The following is a 23,565-nucleotide window of genomic DNA, read 5'->3' on the forward strand; positions in this document are numbered from 1 at the left end:
GGAGCGAAGACAGAAGCCAACCCAGCTGAGCTCGGCACCCCACCCTCAGCTGCAGAACAGCTGGGGGCTCAGGTAGGCGGCGCCCGTTAAAGAATACTGCGGGAGGTGACTGTAAATTCACCTACACACTAATCTCTTCTTCCTGCTTTTACGTATGGAGTTTTGTGTCAGATTTATCTTGAAGACAGACTTCCCCAGGATAGCCCTGCCCCACCCCACCCCACCCCACCCCCTAAAAAAACCCATTTTGAAAATGACTATAGAGTCCACAGTATCTACTGTATTTGGAACATTGGTTGGGTTAGATCCAGATACAGGGGAAGTGAGGTTAGCAATACCCATTCAGCTCTTTCTGCTGAGTGCAGGGGGTGTGAGAAGCAGAACTGAAGTTTTGGAAGAGTCCTCTGCAAGCCAGGTGCTTCCTGGGAGCCTGTGGGGGGAGGCAGGTGGTAAGAGGTGGCAACGCTCCCCAGGAAAACAAGAGGTGAAGGGAAGGATCCTCAGTTTTGCTCCTTTGGCAAAAAGGCAGAAAGCTTCATCTCATAACGATCATCTGGCCCCAGTTCCTTAAAATCCAGTGCAAAGCTTTCTCAGGCTTGGCCAGTAAGGGTGCTGGGATGGATTGTTGATGGCTGCTGTGGGTGTGGGTGTGGATGGAGAGCTGGATTTGCCCCATATTTGCCATCCCTTGACCCGATTACTGTTTCTTTTTAAATGTTGCTCTCATCCGACATTTTATCTCCTCTCCAATATCTCTTCACCAAACATAAACTCGTTTGTGGTTTTAGCTACACGGGTTCTCTTTTCTTGGGTAGTTTTATTCTCAGCCTTTTCTATTTGCAGTCTTGTGTCATCGTGTTTCTTTCTCCTCATGCGGCATCTGGGGGAGGTCTGTGTGCGTCGCTGGATGGGAACCAGGAAGGCCAAATGATGGCCGAAGGACAATGGGAGGGCAGACCTACAGAACCCCTCCCCTGAGAGTCTAGGAGGGCTGGCTCCCACACGCCCTGGCCGCTTAGGGGCTGCTGGCTGGGTTGGGGAGGGTGGGGTGTGAACAGCGCTATCCCTGCTCCTCTGCTGGTAGAGGAAGTACAGTCAACCCTTGGTATCTGTGGGGGACTGTTTCCAGGAGCCTCCGTAGATACCAAAATCCACCGATGCTCAAGTCCCTTATATCCAATTGTGTAATACAGTCGGCCCTCCATATCCATGGGTTCCACATCCAGGACTCAGTATTTGCAGTTGGGTGAACCCACGGTTGGTGCAGAACCCGCAGGTGTTGAGGGCCAACCGTAATGTAGAGAAGCCGGCAGGGCTCCTGGGGCAGAGGCCAGGGTCCAAGTACCCGCTGTACCTCTGCCGGGGTCTGGAGCCCCGAACAAGCCCATTGCACTTTCTGAGAGCAGCTGTTTCCACTTGTAACAGTCACCCAGTCCAGAGGCCGATTTTAGAAGTAGGAGACACACGTTGTAAAGCTTATTTATCTTAACATTCCCCAAACGACTTAAGTAATACTAAATAAAATCATTTATGCATAGTGACAAATTTTAGAAAAGAACACATAGAAATTTCGATGCTTAAAAACACTGGTTAATGCCGTCGCTTGGAGAAGCATCCCGCAGACAGCTCATCCTGGAGGGCTCATTTGGATTCCATACTCACCAAAACCTGACATTCCAGGAGAGGACCAGGAATAAGTTTCTCCTTAAATTCAGGGCCCTGCCCATCCTTTACTAACCCAACATTAGAAAACATTCTTTTATTATTTCCAAATTCCTTCATTTTTATGTTTAGATATTTAATTAGCCTGGAATTTATTTTTACGTGTGGTACGACTTAGAAGTAAATCCAAGCTGCTTTATTCACCCTTCAAAACAACAAATCTAGAGGAGCTCCTATCACTATGCCCACTCACAGGTGAGCACGTGGAAGTTCAGACAGGAGGTACCGGGCAGCCGCAACACTGATGCTCTCGGCCGAACCTGTGTGATTCTGAAGCTCATGCTGTTAATCCTAGCTATGTTTTAAAACTGCACAGAGGAAAGACTGGAAGTAAATAAGAGGCAGTGTCAAGGCTGCTTAAGTGGTGGAGTGAGGGGTGACACTCTGTACTTCTGATATCCCCAAATTTCCAGAATGGATAAGTTTACTTTTATAAACAGAAAAAAATCTAAGTGACGGTGAGCAGTGAGCCTTAAAAGAAACAGAACGTTACAACCGTTCAGGCCTTAGAAACAAACATGCTCAACCCTCTCTTTGTAAAGATGGGGACGCTAATGCCCGGAGAGGCTCCATGACTTGCCGACAACATAGGAACCGTTAGCAGACACAGTGAAGCCCCAGGGCCAGCGCTCGCCATGCAGAGTTGAGGGTGGCAGGAATCTCCTCGCATCTGCAAGCAAAACTGCAGCGCCACTCAGGAAAACACAAGATGCGACCCATGAATCGTGACAAATCCACTTAAAAGGGGTTCATACAGTCTCAGCAACTTGCCAAGCGCTCAGTTTCCATTATTTTCTAATATGCGAATTATACAATTATGATGCTGACAAATACTCGAACTTTGAGAACGAAAAGCAGGGTCCCTGAGGCCCCTCCTGGCGGCTCTGAGAACAACGGCTCTGGGGCTGCCCGAGGCGACTGGAGGGGAGGCGCGCAGGTGACACATCTGGAGGGCTTATATTTCAGGCCCTTGGTCCTAGTTTCCCTCATACTAACCTACTGTCCACAAATATAAAAAAAATGATGAATGCATTCAGATTATCTGTATATCAATACATCTGGATTAGCCCGGCTGAAAGTGACAGAAAACCCAGCACTCTGGCTCAACCCGGAGGGATCATCCCTGATGTGCACAACTCAACAGTCTAAGGTGCTGGCGCCAGACTCACCAGACACCGGACCCCAGAGCTGAGGCCCGGACCCAGCCTCCCCCTTGGCTCTGACGGAGCCCTTCACATTTGCACTTCTCCTGAGTTGCTGTGTATCCGCAGGTGGTTCTCACGGCTGGGGCTGGGGCACAGTGAGGAGTAAAGGCAGGGACAGACTCACTTCCTGCCCTCCTGTAGCACTACTCCAACGGCAGCAAGTTAACGACAGAAACATCAACCAAAACTGAACAAGAACATGCCAAAGACAGGAGGCATTCTGGAAAAAACGGGAAAAGCAACCGGAACGGAGCAAGGAGCTCAGATATCAGGTCGCTACTCTGGACTGGGCGGTCAGTCAGCCTGGGATGGCCAAGCTGAACACAAGTGACAAAACGAAACCAGCCAAGGGACAGGGGTTGGGCAGAGAAAGAGTGAGCCCAGAGGTCCTACGGCCTGGACTGCCCTGCGTTAAGACATTCTACCCCCTGGTTTTGCTCATGTCAATGTGGAGTCTGCATTTAACCGAGCAAATCTAAGGATCAATTCTCTTTCCAAAGTCTCCACCGCATTTTCACTGTAAAACCAATGAGAAAATGCTTTTTCAAAGGGAGACTGAGAGCCTTGAGAACCTTATCTTCAAAGTGCAGGCAAGGCCTGCCCCTTGAGGCATGATAATGGGTTTAAAACATGCTCAGTAAGACCCTCTGGTGGAAAAATTAAAATGTCCCGTGCAGATACATTTGAAAAAAAAAATGAAATCTCCACCTAAATGCTTATCTTGGCTTTTCACCCAGGATCACTGCAAAAGCACTTCCGTTTAGAAAGCACAGTTCAGCCAAAATCCCGCTTGATTTTCAGGAACAGAGAAATGGAGGGAAAGAAAACATACGGAAAACATAACGACAGTGGACAAATGAGTGTGTGAGCATCTGTCTGGCCTCGTCTGTGACGTAGGCTGGGACAACTCATTGACAGCCAGGATTTCCTAGACACAGAGCTCCCTGCTGTTCAGGGGCAGCTGGCCGAGAGCAGAGGGTGTTCACCCCGGGGGAGGAGCGTGGCTGGAAAGGTAAGGAGGGGACAGAGGTGAGACCACACAGCCGAGGGTCCACGTCAGATTGGCCTCCATCTCCGACACCAGGACTGAGGTGTGACAAGCAGTCTGTACCCAGGGGACTGAAGCACCTGGCTTCTGCGAGCTGAGCGCATCTTTTCCCTTCTAGCAGTGCCAGGCCAAGGAGCCAGGAACACAAGGATGTCTTCTGGTTCTGAGCCGCCATGCCTCTGCAGCTGGTCCTCTGTCCACCTTCTCTTAATCCCCCACACCTCTCAAGTTCAAAACACAGACTCCCCTAAATTGCAGTCAGCATTTACTCCAACTTGTTTATTGCCCACTCAGTCCCCTAAACCAAGACACTAGCAGGGCTGAGACATCCAGCAGGCTGAAGGACCAGGATAAGCCAAAGCCTGAGCACGGGCCTTTCTGCCTTCAGAGGATGGGAAGTATATTACGGCTGACTTCCCTGCTCCTCAGGAGATACCAGGCAGCAACTGAAGCTCTGACTGCCTGGAGAGGACTGAACTCAAAGCAGCTCGTGCAGCAAAGCTCCACCACATCCCGCTGTGCCGGGCTCTGAAGCTCGCCGGGGGCTGGAGCGGGATGTTGTCACGGGTCAGGGTGCGGCTCTCCAGCGCGGCCGCCCGCCGGGCCACTGGCCCCCTGATGCCTGGCCAGCGCCACCCTCGCTGTGTTGGTGCCCAGACAGAAGCCCTGCAAGCGGAAGATGGCCTGCCAGGCCTTGGCCGGGTCCCGGTAGTGGAGGAAGGCCCTGCGCTGCGGCCCCTGCCAAGTGAGCCGTGAGGGCGCCGCGCCCCGTGCGCTGAGGGCTCGCTTCAGCTCACTCACCCGGGCGTCCCGGGGGAGGTTCCCAACGTAAACAGTGCTGGAAGGCACATCGTCCCCCTGCAAGGAGCCCGATTCCAGCGAGGGCAGCTCCCGCGGGCTTCTGACGGTGCTCAGGGCGGCCCGGGCACCCGGCAGGCTCCGGTGTTTGTCCCGAAGGGTGACGTCCTTCCCGGCCTGCTCCTCTCGGCAGTGCAGGCTTCTGAGGACTGGCATTTTCCCCATCATCTCACAGCTGATCTGAAAAAGCAAGGCAGTTCCAGCTATTCTTGAGGTGTCCAAAAGGGACCATGACTTGGTGACAAGGGAGGAGAAAGCAGTCACTCAGGGGCCTCTGCCCCACATGCTCGTGGAAGCCTCCGTCCACTCAGGCCAGCCATCTCCGTCTGCCACTCTGCGTCTGCCAGACAGGCCGTGGCCGCTGCAGGAACCAGACGGCTTTTCTCCATCTTCCTGGGGGCCCAGAGGGCAGCCAGCCACGGCTTCCTGCGCAGAAGGCGAAGAGCTAGGGGCTTCCCCGGCGGCCCAGTGGTTGGGACTTGGCCTTCCAAGGCAGGGGGTGTGGATGTGACATGCCTCACCGCCAAAAAACCAAAACATAAAAGAGAAGCAATACCGCAACAAATGCAATGAAGACTTTAAGTTCACATCAAAAAAAAAGTCTTAAAAGAAAAAGAAGGGGAGGAGCTAAGATCACTGGTATGAGGGTTACAGGGTCACAGATGGCAACCGCCCTGGGGACCCCAGGATAATGGGGCGGTTTCTGCTTCCACACCCGTCTCCTCCCCAACCTACGCCTTTGGGTGGGATGAGGTCTTTAATGGGGCCGTGGGGATCTCCTTCTCAGCCTCCCCCCACCCCTCACCTCGCACCCCTTAATTAAGGGCCAAACCCATCCAGACCTCCGGGAAAAAGCACAGACAAGGCGAATGTGAAACAGAATGCTACATGGAGAACACTTTCTAGCAAAGGGTGATCAGGCTACAAAATAACGCATCCCACACACAATGTTTCATCTCAAAGAGAAAGACTTTTACACAAAAGACACTTTTGGCTTTTTGGTCAAATTGATCAGCAAGTGTTTCCTGAGCACCCACGGCAATGGCGGTGACAGAAGCGCCCCAACACTCGAGGTGAAGCCTGAACAGGACACCCACGGCTCCGTCCTGTGGGGCAGGGGCACTGGGGGCTGAGCCTGGGGCAGAAGTGCTTCACGTCTCTTAAGGAATCCCAAGGCAGAAATGAAACAGAAAGCCATGCTTAGTTCTTTTCAATAATTCATTCTTTAGAGATGCTTTCTGTCTTCTGTTTGGGGCACAAAGCATGTAAATGATCAGTCACCAAGGGAATTCCCCGGCAGTCCAGTGGTTAGGACTCCATGATTTCACCGCTGAGGGCATGGGTTCAATCCCTGGTTGGGGAACTAAGATCCCACACAGCTGTGCAGCGTGGCCGGAAAAAAAAAAAAAATCAGTCACCAAGAGGCAAGCAATGGTCCAAACACGGGCTTCCCACAGATGTGGGTACATCAGAACACAGATCAGCACACAAGGTGGACAGCTATAACTTTTCTCCAAAAATAGTTCAACTAGCCCCAGTGCTCTCGATCCTATGTAACTTAGGGCAATGGTTCTTATCCTTGTCGGGGTGTCAGGGACCCTGGAGAGAAGCTGGGGTTCCCTCCCAAGAAGGGCTCCACCACAATTCTCTGTACAATTTCCCAGCACCTGTTCCCGGACCTACAAACCGCAAGAGGCACACAGGTCCCAGGTTGAGAAGCAATAGATTAGAATAAGAGTTAAAGAAACACGAACACCTAAGCACGGCAAGTATCTTCTCACAAACCTACAGGCTGCTAACCCTCACCAAGTTCGTCCCGGTCCTCTCTCCCAGTGCTATGCACGTGATGCTCTCCACCGCAGCAAAGCCTTGCCTGGGGGTCAGAGCTCTCCCCAGCCAGATGCTGCCCTTGTCCCCGGCACAGCCAAGTCAGGAGCCTTGCGGGGGCACCCGACCACTCGGGTCTTCAGAACAGAGCACACTCTTAGCGCAAAGAAAAACTCCCTCCTTCTCACGCTTCCCATTGTTCAGATACAAAGAGAGAAACAAAAACCACGTCTATGCCTCGGAGACACCCACAAGATGGAGCCACTCTTCCTGATCAAAGGGAGTCTTCATCCACTTGACCCTCTGCCGTCTCCTGAACTGGCTCATCTGAAGGTGGTTAAAGTCACAGAGCAGTCCTCCAGAGCCTCCAGTTCCCAGAGAATCCCAAAGACAACGCGAGCCTGGCCAACCCAACTCCCTGCCACGTCCCTCTCCTGCCTTCTGAAGGAGTTCACATTCTTGCCTTCTTTCAAAGTACCTAGGAGCAAACTTAAACTGGTCATAATTAGATTCTTGGGGATTTCTTAAGTTACTGGATCTAGCATTGAGAAAGAATGATCAAATTTAAAACTGTAATTACAATCAGAGAAAAAGTGTGACTATGTCCTTGTATGAGAGAACTAAACGTTACCCCAGTCCAAGCACCAGCAGCGGGAGCCACCAGGCCACACCTCCTGGGAAACACCGTGCATCCGCTGGGCCCACTGTGGCCAGATGAGCACCCCTAAAGTGCCCAGTGGACCCACAGGGCTGCCTCAGGCAGAGGTGCGTGTTCTCATGAAGCCTGACCCCACGGGGTGAGGCTCCACGCTCAGGCAGCAGACATCCACCCTAAAACGTGTGTGAAGCAAACACGCATCCTTCTGTGCACGTCCCCGGGAGCTACCTGATCCCAAGCTGGCGCACATACAAACTGCAGTCAGCTGCAGGATAAGGAAAGCCTTCCAGCACACACTGTGAACTGAGTCCACAGCACCGCCACGCTGGCAAACACCAAGGGATCTTTGGAAACAGAAACACAGAAATGCGAGGCTTTCACGTAAAACTGCTCGTCCTGAGAGCGGTATGTTCTTTGGAACAACAAAGCCCAGTGTCAGCTCCCTCTCCACGCCACTCCCACCCCGTGAGCTCTAAAGGACACACCTCCCTGACCGTGAGGGGGCCTCTGCCACTTTCCCAGCCATTTGCCACCTATGTGCTCCTCATGGGATGGTGTAGGTTGATGGTGGCCCTACAGCCGACAGGCTTCTGAGAGCCGAGTGGACGGGCTGGACACCCACACGGGACCCACACTGCGGCTATTTTTCCTGGCTGGCAATTAGGAACATTTGTTAGGTTTTGTCTATTTGCCATGTGAAATGAAAGATTTTGCTTGTTAATCAAGCAAAAAAATGTATGCCCTTCTGTAACGAATCATACCATTTAAAAAGCAAGTGTAAAGCAAAATTGATTTTTTCTGTACGCTACGATCCCTTTTTGCTGAAGCATGCAGATGGCAGTCATTTATAACTATATGTTCCCTTTAGAGATTAAATTAAACCTGTCCCCTAGAAATGCTCGCTAAGTCCAATACAATCAGAAATCTGACTCTCGAGGCATCTGCTGCCAACCCAAGAAGAAGACACTTGGCTCTAACCTCCCTCCGCCACACGCCGGGGTTACACTCTGGGATAAATTGCTTTTCTTTCTGGTTCTCACTTCGCTTGACCAGAAGATAAGGTGCTTGGGAGGGATGATCTCATTCTAGAACGCCAGGACGTGCTGGAGCAGCTGCTGGCAAAGTTAAACAGAAACACTAGAAGTATTTCTAATGAGAACTACAACTTCCATAAAAATCACGTTAGTCTCTTGCAAGACTTAGAAGGTGGGTCGAGGAGACCCACTGTCCGAAGTGACTGGAGCTGGAAACAGAGTCCATATCAGATCAGTCTATTGGCTGGGGCAGTACTCACATTTCTTGAGAAGCTGGAGCAAAGGCTGGAAAATCAAATGCTGTACAGTCTTTGGGTATTAAGAATGAGTTAAAAAAAAAAAACATCACATTTGGTACCTATTTCAAAACACTGCATCTGGGAGGGCTACAGTGTTTAGAAGAAAAAGGGGATTCCAGATATTCCAATGATAAAGACAAGAGGCAAATTCCTCGAGTCTGATCCCTACATGACGAGTCTCTGGGTAGAGCATCACAGAAGGATTTACCAGTATGTGCCAAACAAAGAGCCAACCTGAAACAGCACTATAACCCAGCACTGAACTGCCCCCACCACCTCCTCAAATCTTCAGTGCAGGGCTTCCCTGGTGGCGCAGTGGTTGAGAGTCTGCCTGCCGATGCAGGGGACGCGGGTTCGTGCCCCGGTCCGGGAAGATCCCACACGCCGCGGAGCGGCTGGGCCCCGTGAGCCATGGCCACTGAGCCTGCGCGTCCGGAGCCTGCGCGTCCGGAGCCTGTGCTCCGCGACGGGAGAGGCCACAACAGTGAGAGGCCCGCGTACCGCAAAAACAAACAAACAAAAATCTTCAGTGGGATTAGGGACTTTGTCCCCAAAGTCAATGAAAACGCGCTCTGGCTGCACACAGAGCAAGGCCAAGACAGAAACCCCAGGGGCTGGAGAGAGTCCTTGCCTTCACAGGACCCATCGCTCTGCATTGCAGAACTGAGAACACAGGACCCAAAGTAAGAAATGGCCTTTTACAAGCTAGGGATTCTTGCCAAGGCCTCACTAACGATTAGCATCCTTCGGGAAGAGGATGAATAAGCCGACATCCCGATGAGCAGGCTGAGATGTCTCAGGAAGCTGTGGTTGAATTTGGTTTCCTTTCATCTCAGAGGGATTATACTCATCTAACACAACTGATAACCTAATTTGTTGCTTTCTTTGTATTTTTCTTATTAAAATCTGCAGACTGTAACCACAGCTATTCTCCAAGGCAACCAACTCTCTCTCCCCGGAGAGGCCCCCAGAATCCTCCCAGCCTGCGCTGCAGCTGGCCCTCAGCTATGAAGTGCTGGCCCCAGGGCACCTGCAGCCTCCCTGTGGCCGCCCCTGTGATGTATCCTCCCCAGACCGCGTGCTCACCTCTGAGCACAGCCACCTCGCTCCCACAGCCTGTATGCCAGTCGCCATTCAAAGGGAGGCTGTGGGCCTGAATTCTGGGGAAGCCCAAGTTCTAACTGTCCCGAGGGACTCTTTCATAGTCATGAAGGATGCTGCGCCTTCTCCCCGGTGCTCAGGGTGCACGTGGACGGTCCCACACCCCATCTCAGGGTCTCATGTGCTCCCCTCTGCTCTCCTCAGGGGCTCTCCTGGCAGGAGCACAGGCATCTGTGGGGAAGCCCTCAGGGTGCGGTGAGAGCACAGGGCTCATCCTCGGAGGTGGATGCTGCTGACTCCCACGCCCCCTGGAAGGAGGCCTTCCAGCTCTGGATGACTCAGGTTTAAGGAATGTGAAACAGGGACAAACATGCTAAGCTGACCAGGAGTTTCAGTGCAAACAGAGCACAACTTCTCCGGTTTTCTCAGTAATTCTGGCTATTTACCAGCAGATGGCATCAAAACCCACAGGTTGGCTTCTGGGGTCAAACTCCAATTGCAGACCCCTCTGCGATCCATGCCACTGCCTGTTCTGGAGATGCAAGTCACCACGGCATCAGCTTATGAAGGCTTCGGGTACTGCCTCCTAGCCAATTCGGCTCTGCATGGAGATGCAGACGGCAGTAAGAAAATCTGGGTTTGCAAAAGGCAGACTGATGATCAGGACCATGCAGAGCTGGGACGGCAGAAGGCAGCTCTTAGAAGTGAAAGCCAGCGTGCAAACAGACTCATGGCATCAGCTCTCCTAGTTGAGTTGGTCACTTCCCGCTGCCTAGAGCTGGTGTCGTGTAGAGACCTTGAACCCTGCCTGCTCGTCAGAACCAGCAGGTTTGCAAAGTAGATTCTCCAGCCCACGCTTGGAGACTGTGATTCAGAAGCAGAAATGTTCAGAAACTCATGGGGGACTCTAACGCACAGCCATGCAGGCCTGGGGACAGCTGCCATGCCAGACAGAGAACGCAGGGAAAGAGGAGGTGCCTATAAGCCACGGGCCTCGCTGCACACCACGGTGACCCACCTTGGGCCACACGATTCCTGTTGGCTTGGGGCGCTCACACCCCGTGGTGATGGCTCGAGTCGGAGTGAGAATATAGTCCACGGTGAGGTCGTGATCCTCAAGGAGTGTTTCAGGTATGTCGACAACCTGGTCAAACAGAAGCGGGTGAAGGAGCTGACAGGGATACGGCCCCAGCTGTGTTGGCTGCACCGCTGGGTGGAAGTATGATGTCCCCCAAACCCATCGTGGGCAAGGCCGAGCTGCCGCACCAAGCGAATCCAGCCTGGCTGAGCGACGCCATGCCCGACACGGCATGGAGTGAAGGTGGAGACCCTGCTGGCCTGTTCCCAGGAAGCACCTGGCAGTCGTGGACGATGGTGACCACTGGCGTCCCCTGGCTGACCGCTCCCATCGACACCATCATGGCGTATTCAAGGTCGGCATAGCCTTCTCCCTTCCCAATTCTCCAGCCTAAGAACAACGCAGAGAATCAATGTCTCTGTGGGGTCTGGGGAACCACGCAGGATTACGTTTCTCATCGTGGACAGAGGAGTTACAGAGGAAGAGCCACACGCAGCGGTTCACACACAGTGAAGTGAGCTTGGAGCCTTTTCAACACAGACCTCTCCTTTACCAAGGAAACTGCGCTTGCATTTATGGGAGCTTTACGTCTACAAGTAGTGAAACAGTAGTTTTTAAAAACACTAAGGACAAATTCCTACTAAAGGCAAATCTTTTTCATCATGGAGCGAAAGCACGAAGTCTAAACCAGGGACGTGGCTGTGAGACAGCACAGCCTTGCCTTGTAAAAGCACTACGGACGCACCCAGCGCAGCCCCACAGCTTGGCAGGAGGCGGTTTAAACAGCGCTAGCGCTAGTTTGCAAATTCACAAATGCGGCACAAGAGAGGATTCATCCTCTGAGGCTGCAGGACAAGCTAAGCAGGAGAAAAGAACGCAGGACAGCAGGCAGGGGACGTTAGCACGCTGCTAGCTCCCCGCCGAGTCCAGCTACTCTGCTCGGCAGGACGCCCAGGCCAGCCGGGAGCTCTGACTTCTCTGTAGCGTCACCATCGTCAGCAAGCGTGTAAGCGCCATCACTCACGCGTCCTGTAAGATTCAGACCTGACTGAGCTACTTTTACAGTGAAGAGCCTTCAACCGTGCACAGAATTCAACAGCAGAACAGCAAAGGGTACAAAGAGCCCAGAGACAGACGGGCGGACGCACAGGGAACACAGGAGAAACGTTCAAGCTCACCCAAATCAGATGCAAATGAAGAGGCAGCTCAAACACCACTGTTCACTACCAGATGCAAAAACCGAGGTGGGATAATTCTAGTTACTAACAGAAGAGGGAGAGAGGCACGCAGAGGGGGCGGGGATGTGAGGTGGGCACACTTTCTGGTGGGATAATTCTAGTTACTAACAGAAGAGGGAGAGAGGCACGCAGAGGGGGCGGGGATGTGAGGTGGGCACACTTTCTGGTGGGATAATTCTAGTTACTAACAGAAGAGGGAGAGAGGCACGCAGAAGGGGCGGGGATGTGAGGTGGGCACACTTTCTGGCGGGTAATTTGGCAACATCCATCAGGACTTAAAAACCCTTTGGTCTGGCAATTCCTCTCCTAGGAATCACCCCACAGATGGTCCTCAAAGGTACCCCTAGAGCATACGATAAGACGACACCTCATTCTGGCGCTATTTGCAAGGGAAAGACCGAAACCAACACTGGAGGCAACTTAGACGCCTATCAGCCAGGGCCGATGAACAGGAGGAGGCTGAGCTCTGTGCTGACGGGCAGAGCCCTTGGAGACACAGACGCAGCAGCAGCAGGGCACAGCGCACTGTCAGCGCGGAAACAGAACCAGGATGAACGTGCAGCCCACACACACAACACTCGAGATGCCCGTGTCTCACACCACACAAGCTGACACTTCTGTGGGCATCAGGGGAGAGGCAGACGGAAAGTGGCCAGGCCACGCTTTCTGTGCTATCCACCTTTTTTAAACACATGCATGGTGATTTTGTTGTTTTAATTAGGGGGTTATCTAAACAGTGACAGTTACAAAACATTGTTTTCTTTTTCATACATCCTGAATTTAAAAAGAAAACTCCTGACGTCCTTTTAAAAGAAGAAATCTTTGCAAACTTCCCATTGCCGAAAGAGTACAGCCCAGTTCCCGGCATCTGGCCTCCGGTCTCTGGAAGGACAGCCCCAGACACTAGAGGGCCGTGCTACGTGACCACGGCACTCCCTCTCCCCGTCCTGCCCCGCCTGCCTCGAACACACCTGGCACGCAGGAGCCAACCCTGAGGCCTCTTCTGAGGTCACCCTGCTCCAAGCTGGCGAGTCCCTCCTCTGAGCCCGCCTACGTCCACCCCGGCTTCTGTTTCCAGCACTGAGCACGTCGTATTGTAGCTCAGCTCTCATGTCTGCTCCGCCCACCCACCGAGGACCCACCGCAGAGTCCACTCAGTGCCGGCCTGGCATGTGGCACACAGTGGGCACACGTGTGCTCACGTGTACCCGTCCCTGAGGACACAGGTAAAGCATCTATCTGTAACTGTGAGTACAAGGAAAACGAGGAATAAAGACCTGTAACATGTCACTCCTAAGCACCGCACACAGTAGCTCAGAGCAGGAGCTGGGAAAAGAGTAAGTTTAAGGCGATGCTATTAAAGGCCAGCATTTAAAACACGACGCTCAGGGTTCAGAACGAACGATTTGGAGCACTGCTCGCCAACCGTTTATTCGGAACCTCTACTGAAGGAAGAACTTGGCTTTGGCCGACTAACTTCCAAAGGGAGATCTGAGGATGAGCACCTCAGGACATCCTCCTGGCGGGAAGGGAGGAGAGAGAAGGCTTTCCTAGTGAGGGTGGGGGCCCCAATCACCGCACACAAGCGCAGCTCTGCAGTGTGCTCATCCTGCCGCAGGGTCAGCAGCTCGCTTCCAACAGCACCCAGCTGGGCCTGGGGCAGGGCAGAGAGCAAGAGGCCCTAGGGAACCCCAGAGACGAGTCCTGAGGGCGGCTCAGCCCAGGGCAGAGGCTGGCATAGTGACCCACCCTGTCCCTGCTCACAGGCTTGCGGGGTGAAGCTCCAGGCCTCAGAGGCAGGCTCAGGACACCCCGCACTGCCCAGGAGGCTGCTGCTTCACAACAAAAAAGAGCTTCGGAACCCAACGTCTCTCCACTTCCTGGAGGCTCTCCAGAGACAACTATTTACCGACGCGCTCCAGTAACCTCAGAACAGAGGGGAAACCTTTCACCACCTGCAGAGAGATTATCTCACTGTATTTTTCCTGTTATGAAAAGTGAAAATGCTGTAAAGGTGTTGAGTGGGGCTGAGAGTGGGAGGGGCCGAGTTAATTCTTCAAAATGAGTGATAGATGCAGTGGTTATGCAGGCCAGGCACGCGCCCAGAAAGCTGAAATCACTCACCATCAACGTCTGAAAGGCGACCGGAGCTCTGGGGGAACAGCAGGCTGCAGGGCAAGTGGTCACATCCGAGAGTTTCTGTTCTTAATCTTACCTTTTTCAGAAACAGCCACGGACCCCACCACCACTAAGTCCACAAGGACCCTGGAATCCAAGCCCACGGGAGTGCTGTAGTTCCTCACGCCCTGCGGACAGACACGCGGCCTGAAAGCTCCCTGGCGGAGAGGCCACCCGTCTCATAACCCACGGGGAGAGGCACTCAGGGTCTGAACAGCCTCCCGAGGGAAGCAAGCACGTGCACCATCCCACAGCAAACACGCAGCATCATGGAAGCAGCAGCTCAGGAAAACCATGGATCAGAACCATTTTAAGACAATTCCCCACAATTCTTCCCCAGGAAAGACATCAGGAGGAACTGATAGCACAATGACTAGGATATTCATTTCATAATATTCAACAAATCATTTTCCTCCAAGAGGCAGGAGAGCCCAGTGATTAGAATACAGGCTCGGGAGTCACAAGGAACTGGGTCCAGATCCCTCTCCTCTGTGGCCTCAACAGGAGGAAACTCTCTGAGCTTCAGTCTCTTCCTCTGTAAGACAGGGATACCAGCCCTGCCTCGTCTGACATGTTGGAATGAAATGACAGAGCGCAGGTAAAGCGTCTAGCATGTAAGACATGGCCATTAAGCGTGTGTGACATATTAGTTCACTGTGAAACACTGGAGGCCTCGCTCTGCGTGAACAGCTGATCACTCCTAACATATTAATTATTCAACCAAAAAGCACCCAAAGCACACCCACTTATGCTGACTAATGGAGGCCTGTGTGCAAAGCACAGGGAGGCTCCTGTGGCCATGATTCTGATAATGAGTGACAGGGGGATTTCGGAAACCAGAGGAGGATGCTGCACGGCCCAGTACCCGGCAGCAGTGGTCGCTGGATGTGGTACGGTGCCCTGTCAACAAGCACATGACAAGTCCCTATAGGATCGGTACCATGATTGGGGCCTCCCAACCATCAAACCGCAGTCATCGGCCCGCAGTGCCCCCACTGCAGGAAAGCGTGTCTTTCGTTAAGCTCACAGCGGCCACGCAGGCAGGTCTCTTGCCCACGGCCCATGTCCTCAAGCCTGTTTCAGTGCGCTTGGTGCCTGGCAGCCCTGGGGAGCACGCACCTGCCTGGGGTTTTCTGTGTTGTGACCTGTCAGGCCCCCTCTTCTCTCGGGGGCTCAGCCTCACCTGCTCAGTCTGACCAGACACAGCGTGAGCAACCAGGAGTCACCCTGACTCTCCAAGATCCTGTTCGATTCAACCAAGAGTCACCGGATGGGCAGAGGGACTTATGAGGCAGTTAACACACCTTTCTGTCTGCCCCCTGGGGTGGTTACCAGAACACACCTGAGTCAAAGAGTAAATACAAAGACCACGATGGCACACACAGGTGGCTGGGGTGTGGCAGTGGCAGGGGGCTGAGGGACAAACTCAGAGTCTTATCTGCCAAGAAGTAAGGCTACATCACAGTCTCCTACAGTGATATGCACGGTGGCGGCATTTCACCACTAAGCTTTGGCAACCTAAATAATAATCGTACTAAATTTGCATCTGCGTTACACGTGGCTTTAAGAGTCTCTCTCTCTCCTTTGCCATTTTTCCTCTGCCACAAAGAAAACAAAAATCTTTGGTTTTTTTCTACCTGCGCTCTGTCCTTCTGAGGTTCATGGCCCTGGATCTCTGATTTCCATCTGGTATCGCATGATATAACAGAGCCCAAACACAGTTCAATCTGTATGCAAGCTCAGTTGTGAGAGCTGGTCTGGCTTTACCCTGGCCGGGACCAGCCAGTGCCGGCACTTCACAGGGCCTCCTGGCAACGAGCGCCATGTCGGTCACCCTTCGGAGGGGAGTGGGATGCTGTTAAGGGTGACACAGACCACTACACCAGCACCACGGCCATGTCTGACCTGGACCTCAATACGTGGAAAGAGGCTGCTCTTACTGTCCGGAACCTACCAATTATAACAGATCACATTCCCTGCCAGCTCGCGGAAGTATGGGCTCAGATCTGTGGCCACAACCGCCAACTGCAAAGGATCACGGGGTGGGCACTTTGAACATTGACCAGAACCAGGGTTATCTCTTATTTTTCTGCATTTATTTTCCCTTTGTTCTTTTTCCTACATGTATTTTATTATCTTACTTTATTATATATATTTTTGTATGCCACATCAAATTCTATTTTTGCAATAAGACAGGTTATCAATAAATAACGATAAAGCATTCACTTTTTATACACTAGACTTGAGTGGAAAATCCCTTTTTAAAAGGAATATCTTGATGCCCTATTTCTTCTTCCCACCGGATTAGGAAGCAAATGACCTGGGGTCAACTCTAGAACTCTGAAGAGTCACCAGATTCTATTTCTTCATCTCTAAAATACTAGACAAATTCCATTATAAGGCAGTCTAATGTGACGTTTACACACTGGTTTTATGGCATCGCGAGGTAGTGAAGAAAATCATACTGCTAAATCACTAAAGCCATTATTACTTTAGCACTTGCTGAGGCAATTTCCAATTGAACATATTTTGGAAATTCTACCCTGTGTCCCCATTTGCTCTGGTGGCATCTGAACAGCATCCAAAGTTAACACCAGAGGGCGTCAGAGTACTGGAAAACTGGCTTTCCCTTTTCTTAATTAACGGGGGAATTTACTATTTCTCAGCTTACTGCAAGAGAAAAACCGAGTTACAGGCAGTTTTTCTGCTTGGCTCCTGTAATGACGCGATTGCTGAATACTTAACCTCACTCTTCATTTGGCTTTGTTAAACACAGATTTCAGCTCTGGCGCGTTCACACTGTTCTACCTCACCAGAAGCCACTACGGTTGCTTTTCACACTTACCTGAGAGGTGGCACATTTTCTCAAGATGTCTTTAGTTGCCCCGGGGGGTGGTGTGATCTTATTAAACAACCCCGTTCTCAGTCGTGGTGTTGGAACCAACAATGTTTTTTTGCTCTTTTAAAAGAAAAGACAATCAATAAATTACAAAATTTAAGATGGGAACTTTCTTGTGTATACTTTTAACATTTCAGGAACAGAAGCAAGTTACTATTACCTTCATTTTGGGGTGTGTGCCAAGGAGATGAGTTGTTTTGCAAACCCAAGTGAATAATACAGGGGGCCCATTTTACTTAGAGCAGCTGCACTACCCCGCCTCAGAATAAAGGGGCAGGGGGTTTGTAAAACTCGCTGACTCAACTCTACTTGCCATTCACAATGCTTACAGGTGAAAATGACAATGCAAATCCTGACGACCTTCCTGGGCCTTCTGCTCCCAGCATTAAGCACTATCCAGGTACAGGGATGTTTCATCTTGAAGCTGGCATTACACAGCCACATTGAAAACATTACCCCGTCAAGCACTTATATCTAGTTTGCTGCTCAATAAATCACAGTCTGAGAGATCAGTGCTCATTACAATTAGTATTTTATATTGACCTGTGTTGATAACCGTCTTCTTCTATTTAGTTCTCAAATACCTACTGCGAGCCCCAGGGCAGGGGTCTTCAAAGTGGGGGCCCCTGGCCAGCAGCGTCAGCAGCCCCTGGACACCTGTCAGAAGTGATCAGAAGCCCTGTGGGGCCCAGCAACCTGCTTTAACAAGCGCAGCCGGTAATCCTGATATGCAAGGAAGTTGGAGCAACAAGGCCCAAGGACACCGCTGCAGATTATTCAGGGTGGGCCATGAGGCAATCATAACATTTATAAACTCCTTCATGTAAAAAATCACCTGTTTTACTTTTTGTGCAGGAGATGACAGCCTGAGACCAACAAAAGACCTATAAAAACACAGTTTGGCTTATTAAAAAAAAGGTTTTCAACCCCGAGAAGAGTATTTCAGCAGAGGCAGCGAGTACGTGCTACTCTCCTTTTGAGTGTGACAGGGGTGGGTGGCTTTATTTGTAGTCCCCAGATCCTGGTACACTGCACACTACCCTGATCACCCCCCGGCTGTATGCCAGAGTGCCCGGGGGGCTCTGAGACTCAGCAGTGCACAGTTCCACTCGAGCCTGACTCAGAAGCGGACACTGGCAAGAGTCTCCAAAGCTCCTCAGGGGTGCTGACTTACAGCCAGTGTGCTCAGGCCCAGGGATCTCAAAGATCCATCAGGGCGTTTACTATGAACAGGTTCTAGAACCGAATGAAGGTCTGGGGTCAAGCCTGGGAAGCTGTGCCTGCAGGTGTGATCTGCGGCCGTAGGCATCACGCCATCCCTGCCTGCCGAGGTATGCACTTTCCCACACAGGATGAAAGGCGCCCGCAGATCGAGGAGTCTCAGGAGTTGTAGGGAAACTGAGTCAGCGCCCAAGGCCTGGTGGCGCACAGCAGAATCCCACAGACCCCGCCCTGCCACACGCAGCACTACACTCACTGTGAACCGTGTTTTGTTTCGGCAAAACATCATCCATTACTTTCAATGAGTGATGTTATCTGAATTTTACTGCTTTTATAGTTTTGTTTATATGTAATTTACATGTTTACTTTGGTTTTACAGTCACATAAGATCCTGAGCCTTATAATTTATATCAAGTTTTATGTTTATACTTATTTCTTATACTATATTTCTTCTTGAAAAGGGGCCTATTATATCTACGTTAAGAAACACTGTTCTAATTCATATATTTTGGGGACTCTTTTATCAGATCTCTTACTCATGGGTTATCAAGTTTCGAAGAATTATAGTATTACAAATGTAGCAGATGAAATATATTGTAATTGTTCGCTTCTGGAGAGGTACATTAGAATTGGGATGCCTCAAAGTCATGGTTTCAAAGTCTTTTCTCTTTTAATTCAGAGATGTTCAGGACTTCTAGACCGACAGACAAGGGAAGAGTTCTGGACCGTCCTGGAAAAAACAACTCCAAGGACACATTCTGCACTGGAGGGAGTCAGAAGCACCATCTTTCCAAATGTGGGACTGTGCACATTTGCCAGCCCCCTGGGGAAGGTGGGCCGCTCAGTAGCCAGGGCTCAGGCTCAGGGAATGGGATTACCTGCAGCGCCAGCAGCCGGACGCCTTCCAGCGGTTTATCAGGGTCCACTTTAACCTCCTGCGTTCTGGCAAAAACCGCGAGATCTTTGATGTTTTGGCAAGCCAGATAAGAGCCCTGGTTAGGCAGATAGACAGAGGTGCACTTACGTTGAGGACGAAGAAGCGGGCATTTTTCTGGGGTGCATCAGGGTTGACTTTAATGGTTCTGGCCATTTTGAACGCCTGCAAACGTGGGAAATGCTCAGCGGCCCGAGAAGCACCCTGTTTTTAAATGCAAGTGCACGTTACTAAGAGGCCACCACCCTGGGCCACCCTCAGCCTGATGCTCCAGCATCTCCCCGAGACAGGCGCGGGGGCCGATTCTGAGACCAGATCTGGGGTCACCCGAGAAATGTCTAAGGAAGCAGCCAGGTAGAAAGGGCTGAGAAGCCAGCCTCGCTGGCTGGGGCTCCCTCTCAGAGCACATCACTCCTTAGGAGCCAACTGTGTGAAAAGGCACCACAACAAGCGAATGCTTCCAGCCAGGAGAAATATTTCACTCTGTGCCAAACGGGGAACAGCAGCCTTAGCACCTCCTCATGGCAAGATGCGACCCACCCACCAACCCTGCACAGAAAGGCAAGAGGTGCTCGAGAGTGAAGGACATCTCAAAGCATAAAAACACCCCGGCCAGCTGGTTCAGATTTCACACCACTCACTGTTCACCGAGTTCAAATCCACCGTGAAGCAGGAAGGTAACTGTATTACCACTGTTACTCATTTAGGGGTATCCTGCTTTCATTGTGAACGCTCCAGGAAAGCTTCAGTACCTTGAAGTTGGGAATCCTGTGATGAACAGGCCGGGGAAAATCAGCTAAATTTTGCGCCTCCATGTAGTCCCAAATCTGCTCACGAATGTCCTGTTTGGAAACACCTATGGCAGTAAAGGGTGTGACCGATAAACGCACAGACAGGAAGCCCACAGCGCAGCAGTCCCAGGGCCCAGCGCTCGCCCGCTCCCGCTGCACCCCCAGCTCTGCCCCGCCAGACAGAACCTAGGGCTTCTGATCCCTACGTCGAAAAACTAGGGTCAGTGATAAGTTTTTACACCTCAATAAACTGCCACAGTCCAAACACAGTGTAAATTCAACGTAAACCAAGGGTTTAATTAAGCTAGTTCTATGAACCTGTAGCGGCGGGAGAACAAACGCAAGCCAAGCCATGGACCCAAGCATTCCTAACCCCTCACGCGGAGATACCAGTTCTGCTCAGTTAAGTCTCTGTGATCTCAGTCTATCGCTCTTGAGACAGCTGTGGTTACTTCACTCCTGTAAGTCCTGTTCGCTTCTCTTAGACCTAAGTGACTCGTAGCCCAGCTACTATTCTGGATTACCAACTACAACCCCCTTTATTGCGGGAATCTTTATTCTAGACCTCACTTTGGTAATGGATTTTTAGGCAACAAATATTCCTTAATGACGTGACTGGGAAAGTCCTAAGAAAATCCGCACCAACCACGTGCCCCTCCTGGAACGGAGAACCATGAAAAGCAGTTTCCAGTTAAGCAGGAAAAAATAAAATCAGCACATTCATATAAACAACTTTAAAATAGTCACTGAATTTTTGTTTTTCTTTGTCCGAAAGGATATCCCTGCACTCATACAGAAGTCTGTTTCAAATCACTTTGGTGTGACGGGGCACCTCTCATCACCCAGGCAGGAAACGGGCAGGTTCAACCTCTCAAGTCCTCAGTCTCCCCTGCTGGAGTGGAGGCTGCTCAAAAGTGACACAAGGGAGCTGCCCAGAGAGCTGGGAGCCACCACCCTGGGGGGTGGGATGTGGCTGGCAGCTGGCTTCTAGCCATAAACATTTAGGAATTGTGTGGCTTTGAGTCTTGTGAATAAATTACATTGTAAAAGCTTAATTCTTTTGTAAATGGAGCTTTAAAACATACAAAGGCATCTATGATGAAGAGCCTCTCTCCTCACGGTCTGCTGAGTACCAGGTCCCTTCCCCCAAGGCAATCAGTGCACCTATTTGTTCTAGTGAATTCTTCCCCAGGCATCTCAGACTTCTCCCTGGAGACACTCCATTCTTGCCCTCATCCTCTTTCCCTAAGAGGGTGTGCTATATACACGCAGCTACACATACTGCTTTCAACTCTGCTATTTACTTAGTATCCTGCAGACTGGTCCATATGGTATACAAAAGCACCCTCACCCTTTTCTGCAGTTGCACAGTTTTCCACGATGGGGGCAGGTCAAATTTTACTCAAGACTGATGGGCAACAGGTGGTTTCCAACCTTGTTACTGATGTATGCCTTACAGCCCTTGCCCATTTTATAGCCATTTGTTAAACCCCTACGTGTAGTTTTAAGGTGTTCAGGGCCAGAGCCAAAGGTTTCCGCTGCTTATGCCTACAGGCTAGACACAGGTTCCCCTGGAACAGCAGCCATACCAGGCCCTTCACAGCCAGGCCCCAGAGCCTCCTGGACTTCCTGCAAACACTGCTGGTGCCTCTTGACCCTAGCTGTGCTTCTGAACCACTGCAGAAATCAAGAATGCAGATTCGAGCGTACACGCATTTTCACGGACGCAGGCCAAGACTACGCTACTGTGGGCCTGGGCAGGGCCATGCGGGCAGTTTCCAGCACTTGGCTTGTTCTTTCCTGCCGGGAGCTCTGCATTTGCTGGTCTCTGCTGGAAAGTCTGTTCTACTCCCTGTCCCTCAGGCAAACCCTCACTCTCCAAGGCCCAGCTTCGGCACCACCTCCAGGAAGTCTCCCCTCCACGCTGTTCCAGTGCCCCGAGGATCCCTGGCACAGGGTGTGGAATGAGTTGCAGAGCTCTGCCGGCCACTTCAGCCTCATCTCCTGTCACTCTCACATCGAATTCAAAAAGTGGCCCAACCATGTCGGCCCCTAGCCCCACACGCCTGTCCCCCTGTCTTTTTCAGGCCTTTGTACCTCCTCTCCTCCCCTCCCCTCCCAGGTTCTCCGCTTCCTGTCCCTTCAGGCCTAGCTGAGACGCCACCTCCCCCAGAAAGTATTCTGAGTGCTCGGTCACAGACAGACGTCCCTCCTTTAGGACCCTCCCCCGTTGAGGAACCCAGAGCACGCTCACTGCTTGTTTTTTCAAACAGAAACCATTACATCGACACAACTATTAAAAGGCTACTATATTTATCACTTTCACCAACAACCCAGACATCCAATAATATCCCCAACACTGTGCACAGTGCTGTGTGGGACACAAGAGATGGAGGCATTGGGGCCCTTGCTCCACAGTCAATAAATCACAAACATCCCAGTGACTCCCATTTAGAAAGCAGTGGGCTAATTGCAAGGGGAGGGAGAGAATAAAAGGGCAGGTTCTTGCCCTTGGGAAGTTACCAAAACATGGGAAATAATTAGAACAATAAAAGGCGACATATATTAATGTGAGAAATGCATGAACCCTGTTCCGTAACTGCCCAACAGGTCAGCCTGGGTCTCGTTCCTTCTATCTCTAGCCCTGAGGTCACTCCTGGCATCTCCGAAGGCCTTTGTCACCATCCCACTGAACTGTGGGCACCTGTTTACTGTGCTGTTTCCGTGCTACCCGGACAGTCAGGGAGGAGGGGATTTATTCACGGTTGTCGAACCGGGCTTTAACAGACCCTGGGGCTCCAACGGCCTTAGTAACACCTTTGCCAGGCAATTCTGCAATGAATAACCAAAGCTCAGGGGCTCTGGGGCGAGCCTCCCCGAGGCCTAGGGCAGGGCCTGGGACAGCCTAGGTCTCGGAAACCATCCGTTAAGAGGTCTGTGATGCAGCACCCCAGCGTTTAGGTTAAACTGGCTTCCAGTCGTGCCCCTGCCAGCAGCTGTGAGCCTCCGTTTCTCCTGCTGTAAAGAGGACGTGATACGGGAGACACATCTCACGGGGACGCACAGACAGTACCACGTACCCAGAAGATGGCCTCCCTTCCTCTTCCCACCTGCTCCACTGACAGTGTCGGGTATCCGGGTCCCAACCCGCCGCAGGTTCGACCCCGCAACCGGCTCCGACCCCTCTGAGACCCCGCCCGCCCCTCCACGTCCCGTCTGCCCAATCCCCGGGGACCCCTCCGCGTCCACGCCCGTCTCTCAGGTGGTCCCTCCGGCGGCCCCTCACCCGCCCTCGGCTCCATGGCGGCGACGCCGTCAGTGCGCGACACCTCAGCCAGCGGAGTCCGGCACCAAGTGACGACACCTGCGCGCGCCCTCCAAGCGCCTGCGCACTGGCCTGGGTGGGGGTGCGGGCGGTGGCGTAGCCGCGGAGGCCTGGTGGGAACGTTCCGCGGCGCGCATGCGCATGCGGCT

General features: G+C 51.8%; 1 protein-coding gene across 6 annotated transcripts; it reads right to left on the bottom strand.

The window, feature by feature from the left end:
- Positions 1–235: 235 nt before the first annotated feature.
- Positions 236–23,497, bottom strand: MTHFSD (methenyltetrahydrofolate synthetase domain containing). 6 transcript variants are annotated; one of them, XM_022582983.3, is made up of 8 exons: positions 23,378–23,497; positions 20,053–20,142; positions 19,391–19,504; positions 17,092–17,205; positions 14,284–14,374; positions 11,108–11,220; positions 10,771–10,896; positions 236–5,013 (listed from the first exon to the last, which is right to left on the bottom strand). In XM_022582983.3, exons 2-8 carry the CDS (start codon positions 20,113–20,115, stop codon positions 4,537–4,539), a joined length of 1,098 nt encoding a protein of 365 aa, XP_022438691.2. In that variant the 5' UTR covers positions 20,116–20,142; positions 23,378–23,497; the 3' UTR covers positions 236–4,536. The 6 variants fall into 6 exon arrangements, with proteins under 6 accessions (XP_022438691.2, XP_022438687.2, XP_022438688.2 ...); XM_022582979.3 differs by lacking the exon at positions 19,391–19,504 and adding an exon at positions 19,245–19,358 and having other exon boundaries at positions 20,053–20,156; positions 23,378–23,489; XM_022582980.3 differs by having other exon boundaries at positions 19,391–19,465; positions 20,053–20,156; positions 23,378–23,483.
- Between the last annotated feature and the right edge of the window lie 68 nt (positions 23,498–23,565).

This window comes from Delphinapterus leucas, chromosome 20, assembly GCF_059928025.1.
Source record: "Delphinapterus leucas isolate spDelLeu-1000000601 "Yukka" chromosome 20, BTC_Dleu_Yukka2, whole genome shotgun sequence".
NCBI lineage: Eukaryota > Metazoa > Chordata > Mammalia > Artiodactyla > Monodontidae > Delphinapterus > Delphinapterus leucas.